Source organism: Apiospora phragmitis (assembly GCF_038363925.1).
Source record: "Apiospora phragmitis strain CBS 135458 chromosome Unknown utg000006l:1.0-5683423.0:1.0-5690449.0, whole genome shotgun sequence".
In the NCBI taxonomy this organism is placed as follows: Eukaryota; Fungi; Ascomycota; class Sordariomycetes; order Amphisphaeriales; family Apiosporaceae; genus Apiospora; species Apiospora phragmitis.
Genome location: NW_027117404.1, coordinates 3,519,483 through 3,536,454, shown reverse-complemented (window position 1 = coordinate 3,536,454; position 16,972 = coordinate 3,519,483). Strand labels below are relative to the sequence as shown.

The following is a 16,972-nucleotide window of genomic DNA, read 5'->3' as shown; positions in this document are numbered from 1 at the left end:
GCATCTTCACGTAGTAAGCTTATGGCCAGTCTCTACCAGTCTCTACTCGTCATACTGTGTCGGCATCTTTTCACGCAAGGATTCAGCAACATAGCGCATTGGATCTAGTTATACCAGGGACATCATTTGCTTTTGTCTAAGCTCTCTTCAGGTATCATGACTGTACATGTACAGTGGTAGTCTATGAGTGGTACACAAGCCCCCTCGCCGTGCCTTTAAAGCTGCGCCGCGTTGATATGACCTGCCCCCGAAGGCTTCATTACTATTTTCTATGTCGTCCTTGGTCGTGATATGGCTTAGAAATCCTCTTCGCCAGACCCGCTAACAATGACGTTGTTAACCTTAAGGACCATGCGGCATAGCTGTGTAGCCAGCTGGAGTTGCTGCTTCTTGCCAATGAGAGGGTCGATAACAAAAGACTTCTTCATGTCGTTGCTACCCTTGTTCATGCAGTCAACACCCAGCTTGCCTCGGACTTCGTCGCCACCCTTAACCTGCTGAGACTTAACCTCGGCCAGAGTTGCAATGGGGTTCATTCCGCTGTTCTCGGCCAAAGTCATGGGCACAGTATCCAGGGCTTCAGCGAAAGCGCGCATCGAGTATTGCTCCAGGCCGGGGGTCTTGACCGCCGCGTCCTCGACTGCTAGTGAGCAGGCAATTTCAGCGGCGCCCCCACCGTATACGACTCTGTTATCTCTAACCAAGTTACGCACAACACAGAGGGCGTCGTGCAGAGATCGCTTAGCCTCGTCGATTATCTGTTTGGGAGTTAGCAGTCGACCTAAGTAAAATCGGGCAACTGGAAGCAACATACCATCTTGTTGCTGCCCCTGACGAAGATGGTGACAGCGCGGGTGTTGGCACACTCCTCGATTACCAGCATTTTCTCTCTTGTTGTACCAAAGGTCATCTCGCGGACAACACCAGCGGTTCCCAGCTTCTCCGGCTTCAAGTCCTCGAATCGCGGCACTATCCTTCCGTTTGTGGCGATAGCGATAAGCTCGATCTCAGGGCCACCAACCCATCTCACTGCAGGAAGTTCATTCTGCAGCAACAAATGGTTCGCCTCGTCATCGAAACCCCACTGGCAGATGGCCAAGTTTGCACCAGCATCCTTGATCTGCTGAATCATCTCGATAAACTTTTCACGCTCGTAGCTCTGGAGCTTCTTGAACTCTTCCACCGTACCGATATCGAGTCTGTGCTTGGTCTTAGGCTTGGGCGGCTCGAAGGCGCATGTCAGAATTGCGATCTTTGCGTCTCTGACTTCGGAAGGCATCTGGGGGTGGGAGAAATCCTTGTCCACAATCACACCCTTGACAAGAAGAGTATCCTCCAGAGCACCACCAACTTTACCGTCGACCTTGATCAGCTCGAAGTCCACGTCCTTTCGCTCGAAATCGGCAACGGACAGAACAGCGTCGACAGCGATGTTGGAGAACTGGTCATGTGCCTTGGACACAATTTTGCTTCCTAAACTTGTTCGTGCCACCTTGACGAGGTTCTCTGTGTCCGTCCGGCTAAACTCGATAGTGTCTGCTATCCGGTCCAACTCAGCAACTGCTATGTCGCAGGCCTGGTCGTATCCATCGGCGATTCGGATGGGGTGGATTCCCTTGTCGATGAGCTCGGCAGCCTGTTCCAACAGCGCACCCGCAAGCACAACGACACCGGTCGTACCGTCACCGATTTCGTCGTCTTGGGATTTCGAGAGCTCGACCAAGAGCTTGGCTATATGGTTGGAGATCTCCATCTGCTGCAAGATGGTGGCTCCATCGTTTGTGACTGTGATATCGCCGTCCGGGGAAATGAGAATCTTGTCCAGGCCTCGGGGACCCAGGGATGTCTTCACGACATTTGCGACGGTTCGTGCGGCGAGAATGTGGGACTTGACGGCCTCGTTTCCGTATTGGCGCTTCTTCTTGCCCTGACTGTGCACAGGATTTCATTAGAGATGTCCTCCTTCCATGGGTAGCGGGGGGTTACTTACTCTCGAACCACGATGAAAGGTCTACCCTGCTCATCTTTCATCACCGAAGCTGCAAATGACCTCCATCAGTATTCCAGAGCGGCGTAGTGGTGTTCACACAAGAGCTCGTACCATTTGACAAATCCAGATCTGAAGCTTCATATTAGCAAAGGGTCCTCCTATGGTGGGGTAAACAGTCAGGGAGAACGTACTCATCGCCATCTTGAAGAATCCCGGGGGGCTCGCAAGAGCTCAAACAGCTGACTGTAGGATTAAGGGACACGTCAGGAACGTAGCAGGGAATTTAAACTGCTACAAGTCGTGAATCGAAGCTGTTTGAACGAGGTCCTCTCTGCCTTACGACTTGCCCGCCAAAATCTCCAAATTCTAGCGGCCCGCCCAAGATTTCCGCGGGGTCGGATTAATGATTCCCCACCTTAGGAGCTACCTGTACCAGACCTACCTCTCACCAGCTATAGGCCTTAGGCAAAGTACCTACCTTGGAACTGCTCACAACGCGCTGATCTATCTCTCCCAGGCCTACACTCATGTGTATCCGTGTTTTATAGCAATGCATTACTGTTGGTATCCCGGTCTGTTGGCTACCTAAGCTGACAAGATTCGTTTGACCAAAATGTAGGGGTGTGAATGTTTCGAGGCTCGCATTTCAAGACGCACGGACAATGAATATAAAACAGCTGGTATATTGGGTGGTTATACATTCCCTTAAAGATGTTTAGAAACGGATAGCAGACTGGTGACATCACTGGCTCTGGGCGGCTTGATCCTAGCAGATCTGGCATGGTCGTTACACTCGAACCGCCTCGGTGCTCCCCTTCTTGAGTAACACATCAACCCGGCTTGACATGATAATGCGATGCCTAAATTGTACCAAGAGCCAGAGCCGTTCCAGTATATATCTCTTGCCCTCGCTTTGTATCCTGTGAATGTACTCGTAGATTCATAGCTCTTCCGTTCTACGGAGGACGTAAGAGCACCTTTCTTATGGGTATGGCACCAAAAATGGAACCGAAGCGTGTGCTGCCTTGACAGCTGCTTGGTAAGAGATGAAATATTGATATTTGATCCTTTCTTATGGTATTTCTCGGAAAACAGAGTGAGAGATGAAGTGCACTCACTGCCTTGCCTCTTGTTGCTGATCCAAACCCTCGGAGAGCTTGAATCGACCAGACCACTGTTGTGACCAGCTCATTTGGCTCGTCATGACGGTTGCCGGACAAGCTTTGGTTGCTAAACGAACCGATCTCGATGTTGGCCAAAAGATCCAACAAGTAAAACTTACAATCCCTTTAGCTGTCTGTCGCTGGTCTTGGCTTCATGCATCGAGAGATCGTGACACGCTTCGAACAATACGGAGGAATGCCCAGCGGAGATGAGCAACAGTCACAACACCTTGGCTTTTGCTCATGTACGTGGTTGGAGAAAGTGTAGAAAAGGCCTTGGCGGAGTTCAGCCTCCATACGCCTTATACACTGGCGACACAAGCCGTCCGACGTTGAGGACCGACAGCCGAATCGATGGCTTCTAGGGCCCACCCCTGTAACCCGGGCTGATTGGGCTAGGTAAGCTTAAAAGTGCAACCATGAGTCTGAGTCGGCGGGAGCCAAGTCTTTGGCGCAGCCTCATCTATCGGCAGCTGTGGTGATAGAAGGGCGCCACACACACTTGGTTCAAAATGAGACTCTTATCCCTCTGAAGTCTAAGAAATAGTTTAGTAGTGCCGCTGTTGCAGGGATAGAAGTTGCGACAACAAAAGCACACAAACGAATAGCACACCACCCGCCTAAGTGAAGAGCTAGAATGAATCAGCAAGGCGAAAGGCAGGAGACATCCGCAACAAGCTGGTTGCCCCGGTGTCTCCGTTAAGAGAAGCATCGCCAGAATGCGACTTAATACATATATTAATTTGCCTCACAAGGCAAGAACTCCGCGTTCTTAGCCAGCTTCGATACGTCACAGTTGCGACTCCAGATGCCAACTAGAAAAGTCATGTCTGATCCGGCAAGCTCTGCCGCCCGAGCTTCGGGTGGGGTTGTGCCGGGAATGCGCCGACCTTGCGGAACGCATTGAGCTGGGACCCGGTATTCATCAACTCGTTGCTGTGCGGCTGTGCCTGAAGATGTGTACAGCAGTGTAATAGAGATCATCTCTCACTAAGCTGGCCCCTAGTGCAGTTGTCCGCCAATATGTGCACGAATATTGCATTAGAGAAAGGCAGGGTCGGGAGTGAGACATGCAGGCATGACGACGCATCCAACAGCGCAATCTTATGTGCTGGCCCGCGCTCTTTGTCGCCGCAGAATGACAGTAAGTATTAAGCGCTGTACTGTAGTATTCGGGAGTAGGAACTTTAGGGTCCGGCCAACTCGACTGTACCTGCAGATCCCAAAGATAAGGTTCTTGGCCTATGCAGGAACGGAGCTTCAAAGTCGGTGGTGACATGGCATGTCCGTGTTACACAGCAAGTAGTGGTGAAATGGACAGAAATCTACAGGTCCAACTACAATATCGAGGTATAAATAGAATCAGACATGCTGCCAGACCGAGACCAATGCTTTCCGAAGGGGCTGTGATAAATGGAACGTAGCATAACCATTTCTTGGCCTTTTCCAGTGTTCGTTCCAGTTGCCCTACGAGTAGGGCACAGCAGGCCGTGTGCCGTGTCGTGGGGGGCTTGCAGAAAGCAAAGATGAAAAGTCGAGGCCAGTTTTATTTAGACCAATTCGTTTGGCGTTGTCTTGCTACTGGGCTCATCGCTGTTTTCGGATTTATAGCCTCTGCTTGAGTCTTGTTTGTAGGTATCGCAAACGAAAGGTTACGTTACAGACAGTCTAATAACGTGGAAGAAGTGCCTTGACTCTTGCGGTCAACTACTGTAGGTACCTAAGGAATCGCACAGCCGTCAAGCCGCTGCACCGGTTCGCTGCGAGCCAGCCGATGGTGGAATGGCTACCTGCATATTTATATAACTTTGCAGATGCGGTTCGGATTTATCGTTGGTCAGTCATGGTGTCGTGTTTGGTGGTGGTAAGGCCGCTGTGCAGGCCCCAGTGCCGGATTTGCAGAATGATTTGGATCAATAAGTCCATGGTTGGATGACTGATCTGATGATTGATGCGCTGAAATCAGGCGTTGGCGGTAGTCCGGCCGCAGACCGTCAGTTTTATTGTGTTCTCACTTCTGCATCCATTCTTTCTCCGGCAGTTCGTGGCTGTGTGCCAGTCAATTGGACCCTGTGCAGCCCCAAAAGAAGCAACTTATGGGGGACAAGTAATTGGGAATCCATGGGTGCTTCGAGTAGCAATTTAACTTGCACGGCTTGCACTGACTCAATGGGCGACAATCCCAAGTACATCATCCCTGCCCTCTTCTTCTCGTGTTGACTGGCTCATACACCAAATCGTCTTCTTGTTTCTTTAACGATTACCTATCTTATTTTATTCCCGGCCGTCTCTCGTGAGCCAATGGCATGGCGAACCGTCAACAAAGGGTCCAGCACGTCAACCCAGTGCCTTACTGTACTACATACATAAGCTTACTTCGTAGGTTAACCAGTAGATACCTAGTCAATTGATATGTAGGAGGTAAGTACAAAAATCTTATTCCACCGTTCGGTAGCGTGTAGTGCATACATACCTAGCAATGGATATAATCATTATCCGTCAATAGACTATTTCCCTACCATGGTCCATTGCGCCCTCATCTGCCATCTGAACTCGATCAGACGTTGCGCCGTATTGCCAGCTCGACAGTGGATATGCTTGAGATATGGCAGTTCGTGTTATCCCTTCTGGCTGCTGGTGCTACTGCTGGTGCCCCTCCGGGCCCGTTGTTGATCTCAGACAACGACCCTAGTCCTGCCTAGTCCGCCCAGTCCCTACTTCGCTAACGTCGCCTCATTCGTGCTTGCCATGCAGCCATCCCCACATGGACCTTGCCCGTTTAGACGCCGCTTGGCCCAGTACAATCCTCTTGCAATTTCCGATATGCCACCTGCTATTCAGGACCACAGACGGTGGGGGACAAGACAGAGCCAAGAGATGATATACCCCAGTCCATGACGATCGGCCCCCTATCAGGCCATGGGGACCACCCTGCTATGGTCTTCTTATAAAGGCCTTCCTCCAGAGATGATCTCTAGCCGGCTTCCATCCTGTCGTCAATCACCGGTTCTCCCACCCACCTCACACTCTTTTGTCGAAGTATCTTCTTCCAGTCACTCCTTTATCTAGACGCAAAGTCTAGATTTCAGAAAGAAGATCAATAACCACCGGTGACCATGCGTTTCTCTTTAGCCGCACATGCCCTCTACGGCGCCTCCATCGCCCTGGCTGCCCCGACCTTTAGCCTGGATGCCAGCCTGGCAGATCTCCAGGGCCAAATCAGGATGGACTCCAGCATATCATCGAGGAGCTTGCCGCCCCTCTGAAGCTGTCGGAGACCCCGGGCGCTCACACCATCAGCCTGGCAGACTTCAAGATGATGGAACTGAACGGCACCTTCCCCCACGCCGGCCATGGAGACCACGGCGGCCAGGCCCAGTCTTCTCAGCCCGATGCTATTTCGCAGATCTCCCAGGCCAAGGTTGCGCACCAGCCTGCTCAGTCGGACAAGCCTGCTCAGCCCAGTCCTTTCCAGTCCAAGTTCGCCACCCCCGACGCTGCCCAGCAGTGCGCGAACAACCCCAACATGCGCTTCGAGTGGCGCAATTACCAGGACACGGACCGCCGTGCCTTCGTCAAGGCCATCAAGTGCCTGATGGACAAGCCCCCATCCGGCAAGTTCGAGCCTGCCAAGAACAGATACGAGGATCTGGTCCGCGTTCACCAAAACTTTTCGCCCAACATTCACAACAACAACAAGTTCCTTCTCTGGCACCGTTACTTCCTCTGGACCTTTGAGCAGGTGCTCCGCGAGGAATGCAACTTCGACCGTGCCTTCCCCTTCTGGGACGAGACCAAGGATGCTGGTCACTTCGCCGATTTTGACATGTTCTCCCCCGACTACTTCGGCAGCCTGCCCGGTCCCACCGACGGTGCCGGCACGTGCATTCGCGATGGCGTAAGTCGATAACCCTTCCCCAGATATATACATGTATGGATGCGCGGAAAACTAAGTGATCTACCAGGCCTTTGCCAACACCACCCTGCACATCGGCCCCGGCACGGGCAACAGCAAGCACTGCCTGTCCCGCGCTGTGGACGAGACTGCCACTGCCAACTGCGACAAGACCTTCGAGGACTACTGCCTATCTAAGAAGACCTACCCTGAGTTCGAGAGCTGCTGGGAGTACGGCCCTCACGGCTATGGCCACAACGGTATTGGCTCTGTTATGGGTGATGTCCTGGGCTCCGTCGGTGACCCCGCCTTCTGGATGCACCACTCCTACATCGACCGCGTCTTCCGCGTCTGGCAGAACGTCGACCCAGAGCGCCGAACCACCATCAGCGGAACCATCGCTGACGGTTCCCCGCTCACCCTGGACACCCCTGTCGTCATGGGCGGTATCCGACCTGACGCCACGGTCCGCGATGTCCTCGATACCCTGAACGGTGCGATGTGCTACCGTTACCAGTACTAAGCCGGCTAGAGATTCGGACTAGATGACGGTGGGCGTTGGTGGAGACTTTGATTAGTTCTGGAGAGACTTTGTATATATTCGAGAAGAGAGAGGTTGATAGGAAAAAGGTGTTCGCCCCCGCGGCGTTCATATGGGCCCTTATTCACTCTGTTAGCATCGGACGGATAAGCTTGCCTCGGCGGCCTGCGCGGTTTGGATATACCCCATTCGTTTACGATCCTTTGAACAAAGAAAACAGTTCTTCTGTATTTACTACTATATGTAATTCTTATACCCTACAATTCACAGCATATCCGATGCTTCTTTGCTCTTGTGATTTTTATGTGCTGCCTGTACGGAGTACACCACGGCTCATGTGTAGTTACAACGATATGGCTCTTACACGTGGATGACGGATAACAAGGGGTTCGCTTGTCAGCTTGGCGTGTTACGTTGGGGCTGTGCCACCTCACGGGCCTTCTATGAATATTGAAGTATTTCCTCCTTTGCACTTTAGGCCAGCGATGAGTGAACTCGAGATAGTACATTTCAACAACCATTGCATTGGAACGCAGTCGCGCTCATCTATGCTAGCAACCATAAGGAGACTCTCAGTGAGACAGCAACCTAAGGGAGGCAAGGCAGAAGAAAACCAGGGGGGAAGGAAAAGAAGAGGAAGAACAAGAAAAAAGGAAGCTCACCGACTTCCCGGCCCACGATGCCGTGAGCGGGCAGTGTTCAGGCACTCTTGCTTCTGCTGGGCGTACGTACATATGCACATCATTATGTAGCGAGTATGAACTAAGAGAGGTACCTGTCATCGTCCCAAGTTCTGCCGGTGCAGGGATGGATGGGGCCCCCCGAAGTTTCATATCCCTTGCTGACAACCGCGACAAGCTTTTCTGCGAGGAACACTTCGCTAGCGGGAACCACTGTCTTAGTGTCTTCAGCCACCACTGAGCTTCCTCATTCGGCTGTCGGGCCCCCCAGGCTTCCCCTGAGTCCGGGCTGGGCGTACTGTAGCTGGGAAGTTAGCCAAGCTCTCTCCGCCACGCGGCTCGTTACTTGGCATCATTACATAACGGACGCTTTGGGGTTGCAAGCAGTTGAGGTCATCGTCAAGGGGTAGGGTAGTTGTGATGTCGGAAAACATGTTTATCGCGCTATATGCCTGAGCTGATATGCATACAATTGGCGTTGTCCATATCAATTAAAATGTGTAGGCCCGGCCCGCCGGCTGCCCATGCGCTGCAGAATCTCCCGCTTTCCATCTTTACATACCTACTACCTACTTATACAATGTGAGTACCAAACTGCGAGGTCGATAGGAAGCACCAGCAAATTGGGAATCTTGCTCTGGAATTACATACATAGATACTCGGCCGTGTCTACAGCAGCTCTGGGACCATGACTATGTCTACCTGTGGACACGTGCAAACCAAGATCATTGCCATATTGCCTAGTAGTACATGTAGAATAGGGGTCGTCTGATTACAACTACATAGTACCAAAATAAAGAACCGGGAAGAGAACACGGCGCATTCCGGACCTTTGCGCATAGATCGGCATATCCTTGTAGGCAAATCATCATTAAAACAAAACCCATAGCACTACCCTATAATTAGTATCGATTTGCAAACCACATAAGGGGGATCTGGGGTCGTCGGCGACGGAATAATTGACAACGGAATAACTGGTGACGGAATACTACCGGAATTGGTAATAACCACAGCCACTCAAGGCGTGTGAACTTCTGGAGCAACAAGTAGGCTTTAGAGTGTTGCTGGTATTATTACCTAATACTATGATACCCTCCCTACAAACATCGTGGGCGAAGGCATACGCACCCAAAGGAGTGCTCAAAATGAAAATGAAATATGGCCATTCATCTTCATCTCCACCTACTCTGCATTGCATGGAGCCAGAACATGTTCGCGACTAATGAAAATCTACCTGTCTAGTCGTTTTAGGAGGTCTCATCGTGTACATTGTGATCAACTGGTTCAACCTGTTTCTTGTCATCCCGCCGGGTTTGCTATCTCCCATCACAGCCCAAGAGCGCCGTTTGCAGGTTCTGAACCATGGCGACTCGCGTCTGCCGTGTGCGACACACTCTACCCTACGTGTGTTAGTTCGGCTCTGTTATTCTAGCAAAGATACCGGGAAGGGGAAAGTTGAACATGTGCATGTTGCGTCGTACATACAGGCCGCGCTAACTCCAGATGATAATCATAACAAAACTACTATAGCAGGACGCTCAAGCCGAAGTCCTTACCGAATCCGTCTTGGGCTCGATTGCTGATATCCAACTCGCGGTACGACGTCTTCGATATCTATCTTCCGTGATACAAAAAAAACATGGTATACTTTGAAAAGCTCAATTTTATCCCCGAAATATGGAATGATTGAATGATTAATTTGCACCGAGCAAGACCAAGTTGGCTACATTCATGACAGCCATAATGAGCCAGATGAGGACCGCCAGGACGCAGACCCACCAGTCGTTGGCCAGCTTGACCACCGACCCGACGCCCCTCTGGTCCACCGCCTGCTCCTCCTCGTCCGAAGCCTGCTGCAGCCCCTGGCGGCTGCGCGACGCATAGGCAGCCATGTTGCCGTCGCTGCCCTCGCGCTCGAACCGGGCCGCGCCGGTCGGCACCGTCATGTACTTGTCGAAGCAGGTGAACCAGATGAGCGGGGCCGTGATGAAGGGCAGCACGATGCTGAGCGCGACCTGGCTGCCCGTGAGGGCGTCGTTGAGCTTCTCGCGGCCCGCCGCGCCCGCGATGATGATGCTCGGCGTGATGCTGATGCTGCGCGTGATAAGGCGCCGCAGCCACGGCTTCATCCGCCACTTGAGCGCGCCCTCGCTGACCATCTGGCCCGAGATGGTGCACACGATCCCGCCGAGACGCCCGAGAAGAGCAGCGCGAGCGCGAACACGGTGCCCGCCCCGGGGCTGATGCTCGCCGACAACAGCCGGTGGATCCCGAAGATGTCGGCTTCGAGCGCGTCCGGGTTCTGGTAGAGGCTCGCGCCCGCCACGATCAGGATCGCGCTGTTGACGAACAACGCAAAGGTAAAGAGCGAGATGGCGCACTCGGCGTACGAGTACTTCAGCGAGTGCTGGATCGCCTGGAGACTGGGTATGTAGAACGTCTTGTTGCCCATCTTCCCATCCTGCAAACTGCTAGCCGCGGAGGCCGGTTCCGAGGAAGAAGGCCATTTTGGTCGTCGTATTCTCGCAAGCGACTTTGGACGATCCCCGAGCCAAGGTAGAGAGAATGTGGCATGACCGTTGCTCCAAGAATGCCACACGCCTGGTACAAGCCTTCCGAGTCGGTAACGCTGTTGTTTGGAAGGAAGCCTTTGAAAACCTCACCAGGTGTTGTATCTCTGATGAGGGACAGTTGAACACAGAAACAGATGACCACGGCCAGAACAAGTAACATCACGAAGAACTCGAAGCCTCGCAAGCCCTTCATCGAACCTTGAGGGCGATAGAAGATCAATATGATCATCACATCTATGATTGAGATGGCGCAACCGCCTACAAGGGGCAGCTTCGGGATGAGCAGATTCAAGGCTATAGCTGTGCCAATTACCTACTTGTTTATCAGACCGCAATATACTTGCTATCAAGTCCGAAAGGGGAAAACTTACCTCGGCGATATCCGTGGCGATAATGGCCGCTTCTGCCATGAAGTATAGGAAGTAGTTGAGCCATCGCGGGAGGTGTGCGCGACATGCCTCGGCGAGATTCAACCCCGTGACAGTGCCTAGCTTGATAGAGAGACTCTGTAGGAAGATGGCAAACAAGTTGCTCATCAGAATGACGAAAAGCAACCGGAAACGATACGAAGATCCGGCAGCAATATCGGTGGCATAATTTCCAGGGTCGACTGATGATTGGTTAGCTACAGTTTAGAGATGCCTCGCTGTTTCGTGAAAGTATAAGATGGGCAGTGAAAGTATAGACAAGTGCAGCCAGCTCTGCAACAACAAGCAAGCCCGTGAGTTGGATATAAGGATCAAACTTACTATACGCGACCGACACGAGGAAACCGGGTCCGACGAACTTGGCAAATGTCACAAGTACGTGCTTGACCCGTCCTAGAGGACTCTTCTCGCTGCCGCTCTCGACGGGCAACCCTGGGGGCGGGTTGCTGTCGTGAGGAGAGGAGTCCAACACCTGGGCATCCGAAGAAACTGTCCCAGGCGACTGACCAGTGGCGCCATGCCCACCGGCCAGATTGCGTCCACCGGCCTGCTTGGCGGCGTCGCCGGCGTCCGAGAGCGACGGCTCGGCGTGGGCAATGGATTGGCCCGTGTCGCTCACCATGCTGGAGTCGGAATCCCTCTGTGCGCGGGTGTTGACGATGCCGTTGAAGTCCTGGTTGGTCGTGAGGTCATTGGAGAAGGCGTTGGGGCTCTGGTTGTGGCCTTCGCCCTCATAAGGCTCGTCTGTCCGCGAAGTCTTGTTCATGGTGTGCACCGGGGCGACGCCTGAGAAGAGCAAGGGTCAGGTGGTGGTTCGATATATACATGCGGCTTGCGACTTCTGTGTGGGTATAGGCAGTGCCAAAGCCGACTCCTTTCTGGTTGCTGGGCGAATCGGCCTCTAGCTCGAGAGAAATTTGTCTCTCAGTGTCGCATTGGCGTGGTTCTTCAGGACTCTCTTCCTTTCTAATTGAATCCACAACGACGCCGTAATCTGTAATAAAAAACCGGTATACGGACCAAAGTGAAGCAAAGAAGATAAACAGAGAACTCTCAATTGCAATGAGATATTATATATGTATAACAACACTTAAGCTTTACCAAGGAATCTGGGTGTCATTCGAGTGATTCGTCGCTGTATCTTTTGACAGGGCCCGGGGTCGGCTTGGCTCTAGAGACTCACACGAATTCCAGGCCTTTCAGCCGCTAAGGAACTAAGGAACCCCCACTACCCCGGAGTTTGCAGCCCTGGCTACGGTTTCTCCCGTAAGTTCATATACATACGGCCGCGTATGACTGGGCGTCCGCCGTCGTTTCCCATCACGCGACGATAACAAGCAACGAACAATCTCCAGACCGAGGTTGCTTATTGCCTATATCATTTCTGGTTACAGAAAGAGAGAGAAGAAAAATCAACAAATCTCGATGTATTGTTGAAGCTGCAAAGGTGTCTATTTTATATGACCAATATATACCTACACCAAGTACGTGTTAGTCTTTAGGGTGCATCGGCACATCGAATGGGAGCATGATTGAGAAAGCCAAAGATCTAAGACCGGTAGGCACTCGGGCGAAGTCAAGCAATCAGACATGGCTCTTTCACCAAGCCACGCCCCTTTCCCAGCACATATCTCAGCGATATCGGAATCTTAGAATAGAACCTGTCAGTCTTAGTTCGGTATCTAAAGCAACTTGCGAGTGTTGAACTACGATTCTGGATTATTTTCTGTCTAACCACAACACTACTCATCACTGTAAGTCGTTGGAGCAAGTAACTACTACTTAGTTAAGCTCCCCAAGTGCAACTATACGATCACGATTGTCCCCCACAAAACGCCGTGCGAAAGTATGTATTCGTTCTCTCTCCACGACTCACCGACAACCTTGTGTGCCGTGCCCCGAGCCACTGTTGCACACCATCCTTTTTTCTTCTTCTCTCTCTCCATGGCCACTTTTGCCTTGCCTTGCCTTGCATCACCAGGAGCGCTCACCCACGCCCGCGCCCGCGCCCGAGCCCGTGATTGGAAAACCGGGCCAACGAGCGCAATGATCATCATAGCGGTTTGTAAAAGACCGAAGGTACTTTTTGCAGAGCTGGCTCCGCTTAGCGCGTCTTCTTGACCTCGCCCTTGCCGCCGGCGGCCCGCTGCCGCTCCCGCTTGGCGTAGATCTCGGCGGTGAAGGGGTTCTCGTAGGCGAGGGCGACCTTGTAGACGACGTAGACCCAAGCGGTGAGGAGCAGGCCGGCGGGCTTACCGAAGAGCAGCGCGGTGCCGAGGAAGCTGCAGGTGGACCCCCAGTACATGGGCGCATCGGTGACGTTGAAGGGGAAGCCCGTGACCATGGCGTCCATGAGGATGCCGAAGTAGTCGCCCAGGAAGGTGCCCGTGATGCCCAGCGCCCAGGTCGAGCTGAGCACGAGCACGTTGCCCGTCGCTATCAAGCCGTAGGCGAACCACTTGACCGCGGGCTCCTCCAGCAGCGGGTGCGATGGCTGCGCCCGCAGGGCGCGCTCGTACAGGAAGTCGCGGAACAGGCCCAGCGAAAAGATGGTGGCGGCGAGGGCATAGCACGCGGCCTGGGCGTTGCCGCCAAACGCTTTGGTCATGAAGCGGGTGTGGTATTCTCTCCGGGCCACGATGCTGAAAGACAGGGCAGCCGCGTTAGTATTCACAACATTTTCACCAGTCGTAAATGTAAAAGAGGGCATCTATCTACACTTACTTCCAAAATAAAGGGTTGAAGGCGATAGCACAGGCCGAGACTGAGAAGGCGCGTGTTAGTATATTACATTGCCAGACCCAGCAAGCTGGGAGCTACATTGAACCAACGGGCTCCGGGGCTTATGACGTACTAAGGAGACTCTGCTGGCCGAAGTCCACCAACTGGGCTGGCTCAATCGCGAAAGGCGCCATGGTAGCAAAGTGTTGTCGATTGAAAAATTGGTCTTCAGTAATATCTGGCACGATACAGTTGACCACAACTTAAAAACGACCGAGTGAAGTACAAGTAGGTACGTTTTTCAAGGGAACCGGACTGGTGGCTTTTGTTTGTTCTCTCATGTGAGTGTGGAAAGCCGAGCTTGTCCTTTGTTCCCCGGTAGGAGCTCCATAGCGTCATTCCGCATTTACCACCCCTCCCCTCCAATAGCCTCTAAAAACCCCTCGCTACCCAGGCTTCCGTCGGTTAAGTTGCCCGAAACATGGCGGTTAACCGGTGGCTTCGGCATCCAACGCCCATTCGGCTTGCAGTGTCGCATATATATCGCACGAGAAACAAAGCCCGCATACAGAGTGCTGGACAACTTATCAACGAATAAGGCCAATGGTCCTCATCGCTGGTTGGGAAGGAGTCTTCAAAATATCATCTCAGAATTCATCGATTTATATAGGTAGTACGTTGATGGGATTTCTGAAAAAGGGAAATCCCGGGTATTTTGCTCGCCAATTCGCCATGCCCTGTCAAACAAAAAAAGAGCAAAGTACGTATCCATCATGCACCCTAATCAATACCTAGCATCGCACAGCCACCAAGGTTACCTTCGTGTTCTCGTCTTCTTGGTTGTTTGTGTTGTGTCCTCTTCCTCCTCGTCTTGGCCCTTCTTAAGGTCTTCGTCGAGACCCCACTCCTCTTTATCGTACCAATCCTCGCCGTCCGACATGTCGCGGTTGGGCCCTGAATGTGCTTCATACTTTGACCACTGGAAAACAGTTTTCCTAAGTCTGTCGGCCCGGAGTAGGCCTTCATACAACCGCTTTGCGCCGCGGCATACTTCTTCCTGCTTCTGCACCCAAAGCTGCAGAAGCCGCCGCACATCGTCCGCCTCAGCTTCTGGTATACCCAGGTCTCGATCAGGGTGAGCCGAGCGTGGCGCAATGAATATAGGATGAATAAACATCTCATCAAGCCCGTCCGAGGTCGTCGAAGTCGTACTTTCAGCCATACGATTTACATCCTTCCCATTGAGCAGAGCTTTTTGGAGAAGGTTGCCGTTACTGGAATCGCCATTCGTCACAGGTCCGCCCCGAGTATCTGACATCTTCGAGTCTGGCCGTGAGCCACCATCCTCTCCTTGGTGCGGAATTCCCGTAGGCGGCCGAGAGTCTTCGTCGGTTTCTGGTGGCCTTTTCGCATTATCGCCAACTTCGTCAGCGGCCTTGTTACCGTTGGTTTTGGGAGTGGGAGGACCATCCCCATCGACCATCGAGGTATCCGCATCTGCATCGCTCTCCTCGTTACGCGAGCCCATGCCGTCTTTGTTCGCGGACGGTGTCTCTCCATCTACTGAGGGCTGTCCATTTGTGCTTGCCCCGCCTAGTGCTCTTTCCAGCATCAGCTGCGCGGTCTCGGAAGATACCGAAGCTTTAGACGTGCCGTTGGTGAGGTAGTCGTCGCGATACATATCGAGATCGTTGGGCCCAATCATGAGCTCACAGGGAACCCACACATGGTCGCCCGTGAGTTTGGTAAGGAGATGTTTCACTTTCCATAGCGCTGCATTTTCCTTATGCATTATGTTGCAAGCTTGTGTTGTGAGATCGGTTAATGTCTTGGAGGTATAAGGGCGAGAAAGCGTCGGGTGTGAGGAGAGATCGGTCACTGAGGTAAGAGGTGCGAGTATAGCTGTGAGGGTCGACATTAGTGACACGCTGGTTACACGCGAGGACTTAGGTCGACGAACTTTCTAGCCTTACGCTAGCATAAGGATTGAATTGAAATGCCGAGGCCATTATTTCTTGCATTCGCTCTTCGTAATCTTCGTCGTCGCTTTCAGGCTCGTAGCCTTCTTCGTCGACCAAGGGTGGGTTTCGGTTAATGATGGCCCTTTCGTAGCCGCCATGGTTGACAATCTAAAGGCAGGTGATTAGAGGCATGCGGTGATGAGGCACTCCTGACAGGGACTTACCTCTCTGTAGACTTCAGGGCCGGATGGGGGCGCGAGCTGGCCTTCGTGAACAAATCTAGCACGCTTCTTTAACTTCTGGCCTCGGTTGCCATGGTGGTCAATTTCTTCGTCTGAGTCGGATTCTGCAGGGCGTACCGGAGCGCATTAGCCACTGGCTTCCGAAGGTGTTGATCGGTGCATTATTTACCATATGCTTTCCGCTTGATCGCCTTCTTCATCGCTATAACAGTCTCGGCGAAGAGAACCTGCTGGGAGGAGGCCATGGTAAGCAGCGATGCGGCCGATACCGCGATACACAATCGGATCGCTACTTGGACAAGACGGCTACGCTGGGGCCAATCTGTGTAATAGCCGTCGAAAAGCTAGAGTCGCGGTAACAATAGAGGCTCGACGGAATCGTAGTTCGTCGGGGGGGGGGGTGGTGAAGAAACGATCGGTCGCTGCAACACCTGATTTTCTCGTCGGCTAAGGAAGGAATAAGAAGCAACAGGTTTTCGGAGCTTCTACGAGGAAACAGGATCGGAGATGCTGTTTATTTGAACTAGGTAAGTCTAACAGGGTGAGAATAGGCATGAATGTATAAGAGGCACCATTTCTTTCGAAGTCAACAAGAGCGGATTGAAAGGCATTTGGAGGGTGAACGAGAGGCGATCCGAGGCGGGAGAGAGGGTGGCAGACTTTCGTAATAGGCTGGGAACAAGGCTGCGCTGCGCCGGTGCTGCTAATACAGATGATCAAATGGGTTTAATGTGCCTTTCCCGGAAAAAGGTACCTGGGAGGTAAGCGCATGGGAGCT

The 16,972-nt window shown here is 52.5% G+C and overlaps 5 protein-coding genes across 5 annotated transcripts; 1 reads left to right on the top strand and 4 right to left on the bottom strand.

Moving 5' to 3' along the window:
* Positions 1 to 296: 296 nt before the first annotated feature.
* On the bottom strand, positions 297 to 2,209 carry PG994_006345 (chaperonin Cpn60/TCP-1 family; the record flags this gene model as incomplete). Its single annotated transcript, XM_066857754.1, has 5 exons — positions 2,182 to 2,209; positions 2,102 to 2,119; positions 1,991 to 2,039; positions 815 to 1,931; positions 297 to 758 (listed from the first exon to the last, which is right to left on the bottom strand). The coding sequence occupies exons 1-5, from the start codon at positions 2,189 to 2,191 to the stop codon at positions 297 to 299; spliced, it is 1,656 nt and encodes a 551-aa protein (XP_066717023.1). The 5' UTR covers positions 2,192 to 2,209.
* Positions 2,210 to 6,269: 4,060 nt separating this feature from the next.
* Positions 6,270 to 7,571, top strand: PG994_006344 (uncharacterized protein; the record flags this gene model as incomplete). The annotated part of the gene is made up of 3 exons (XM_066857753.1): positions 6,270 to 6,344; positions 6,401 to 7,051; positions 7,119 to 7,571. The coding sequence occupies 3 exons, from the start codon at positions 6,270 to 6,272 to the stop codon at positions 7,569 to 7,571; spliced, it is 1,179 nt and encodes a 392-aa protein (XP_066717022.1).
* A 2,392-nt stretch (positions 7,572 to 9,963) lies between these two features.
* Positions 9,964 to 12,036, bottom strand: PG994_006343 (uncharacterized protein; the record flags this gene model as incomplete). The annotated part of the gene is made up of 4 exons (XM_066857752.1): positions 9,964 to 10,692; positions 10,739 to 11,155; positions 11,214 to 11,452; positions 11,592 to 12,036. 4 exons carry the CDS (start codon positions 12,034 to 12,036, stop codon positions 9,964 to 9,966), a joined length of 1,830 nt encoding a protein of 609 aa, XP_066717021.1.
* Positions 12,037 to 13,374: 1,338 nt separating this feature from the next.
* Positions 13,375 to 14,185, bottom strand: PG994_006342 (phospholipid methyltransferase; the record flags this gene model as incomplete). The annotated part of the gene is made up of 3 exons (XM_066857751.1): positions 13,375 to 13,912; positions 13,995 to 14,034; positions 14,125 to 14,185. 3 exons carry the CDS (start codon positions 14,183 to 14,185, stop codon positions 13,375 to 13,377), a joined length of 639 nt encoding a protein of 212 aa, XP_066717020.1.
* Positions 14,186 to 14,805: 620 nt separating this feature from the next.
* Positions 14,806 to 16,439, bottom strand: PG994_006341 (uncharacterized protein; the record flags this gene model as incomplete). The annotated part of the gene is made up of 4 exons (XM_066857750.1): positions 14,806 to 15,893; positions 15,952 to 16,120; positions 16,177 to 16,298; positions 16,364 to 16,439. The coding sequence occupies 4 exons, from the start codon at positions 16,437 to 16,439 to the stop codon at positions 14,806 to 14,808; spliced, it is 1,455 nt and encodes a 484-aa protein (XP_066717019.1).
* Between the last annotated feature and the right edge of the window lie 533 nt (positions 16,440 to 16,972).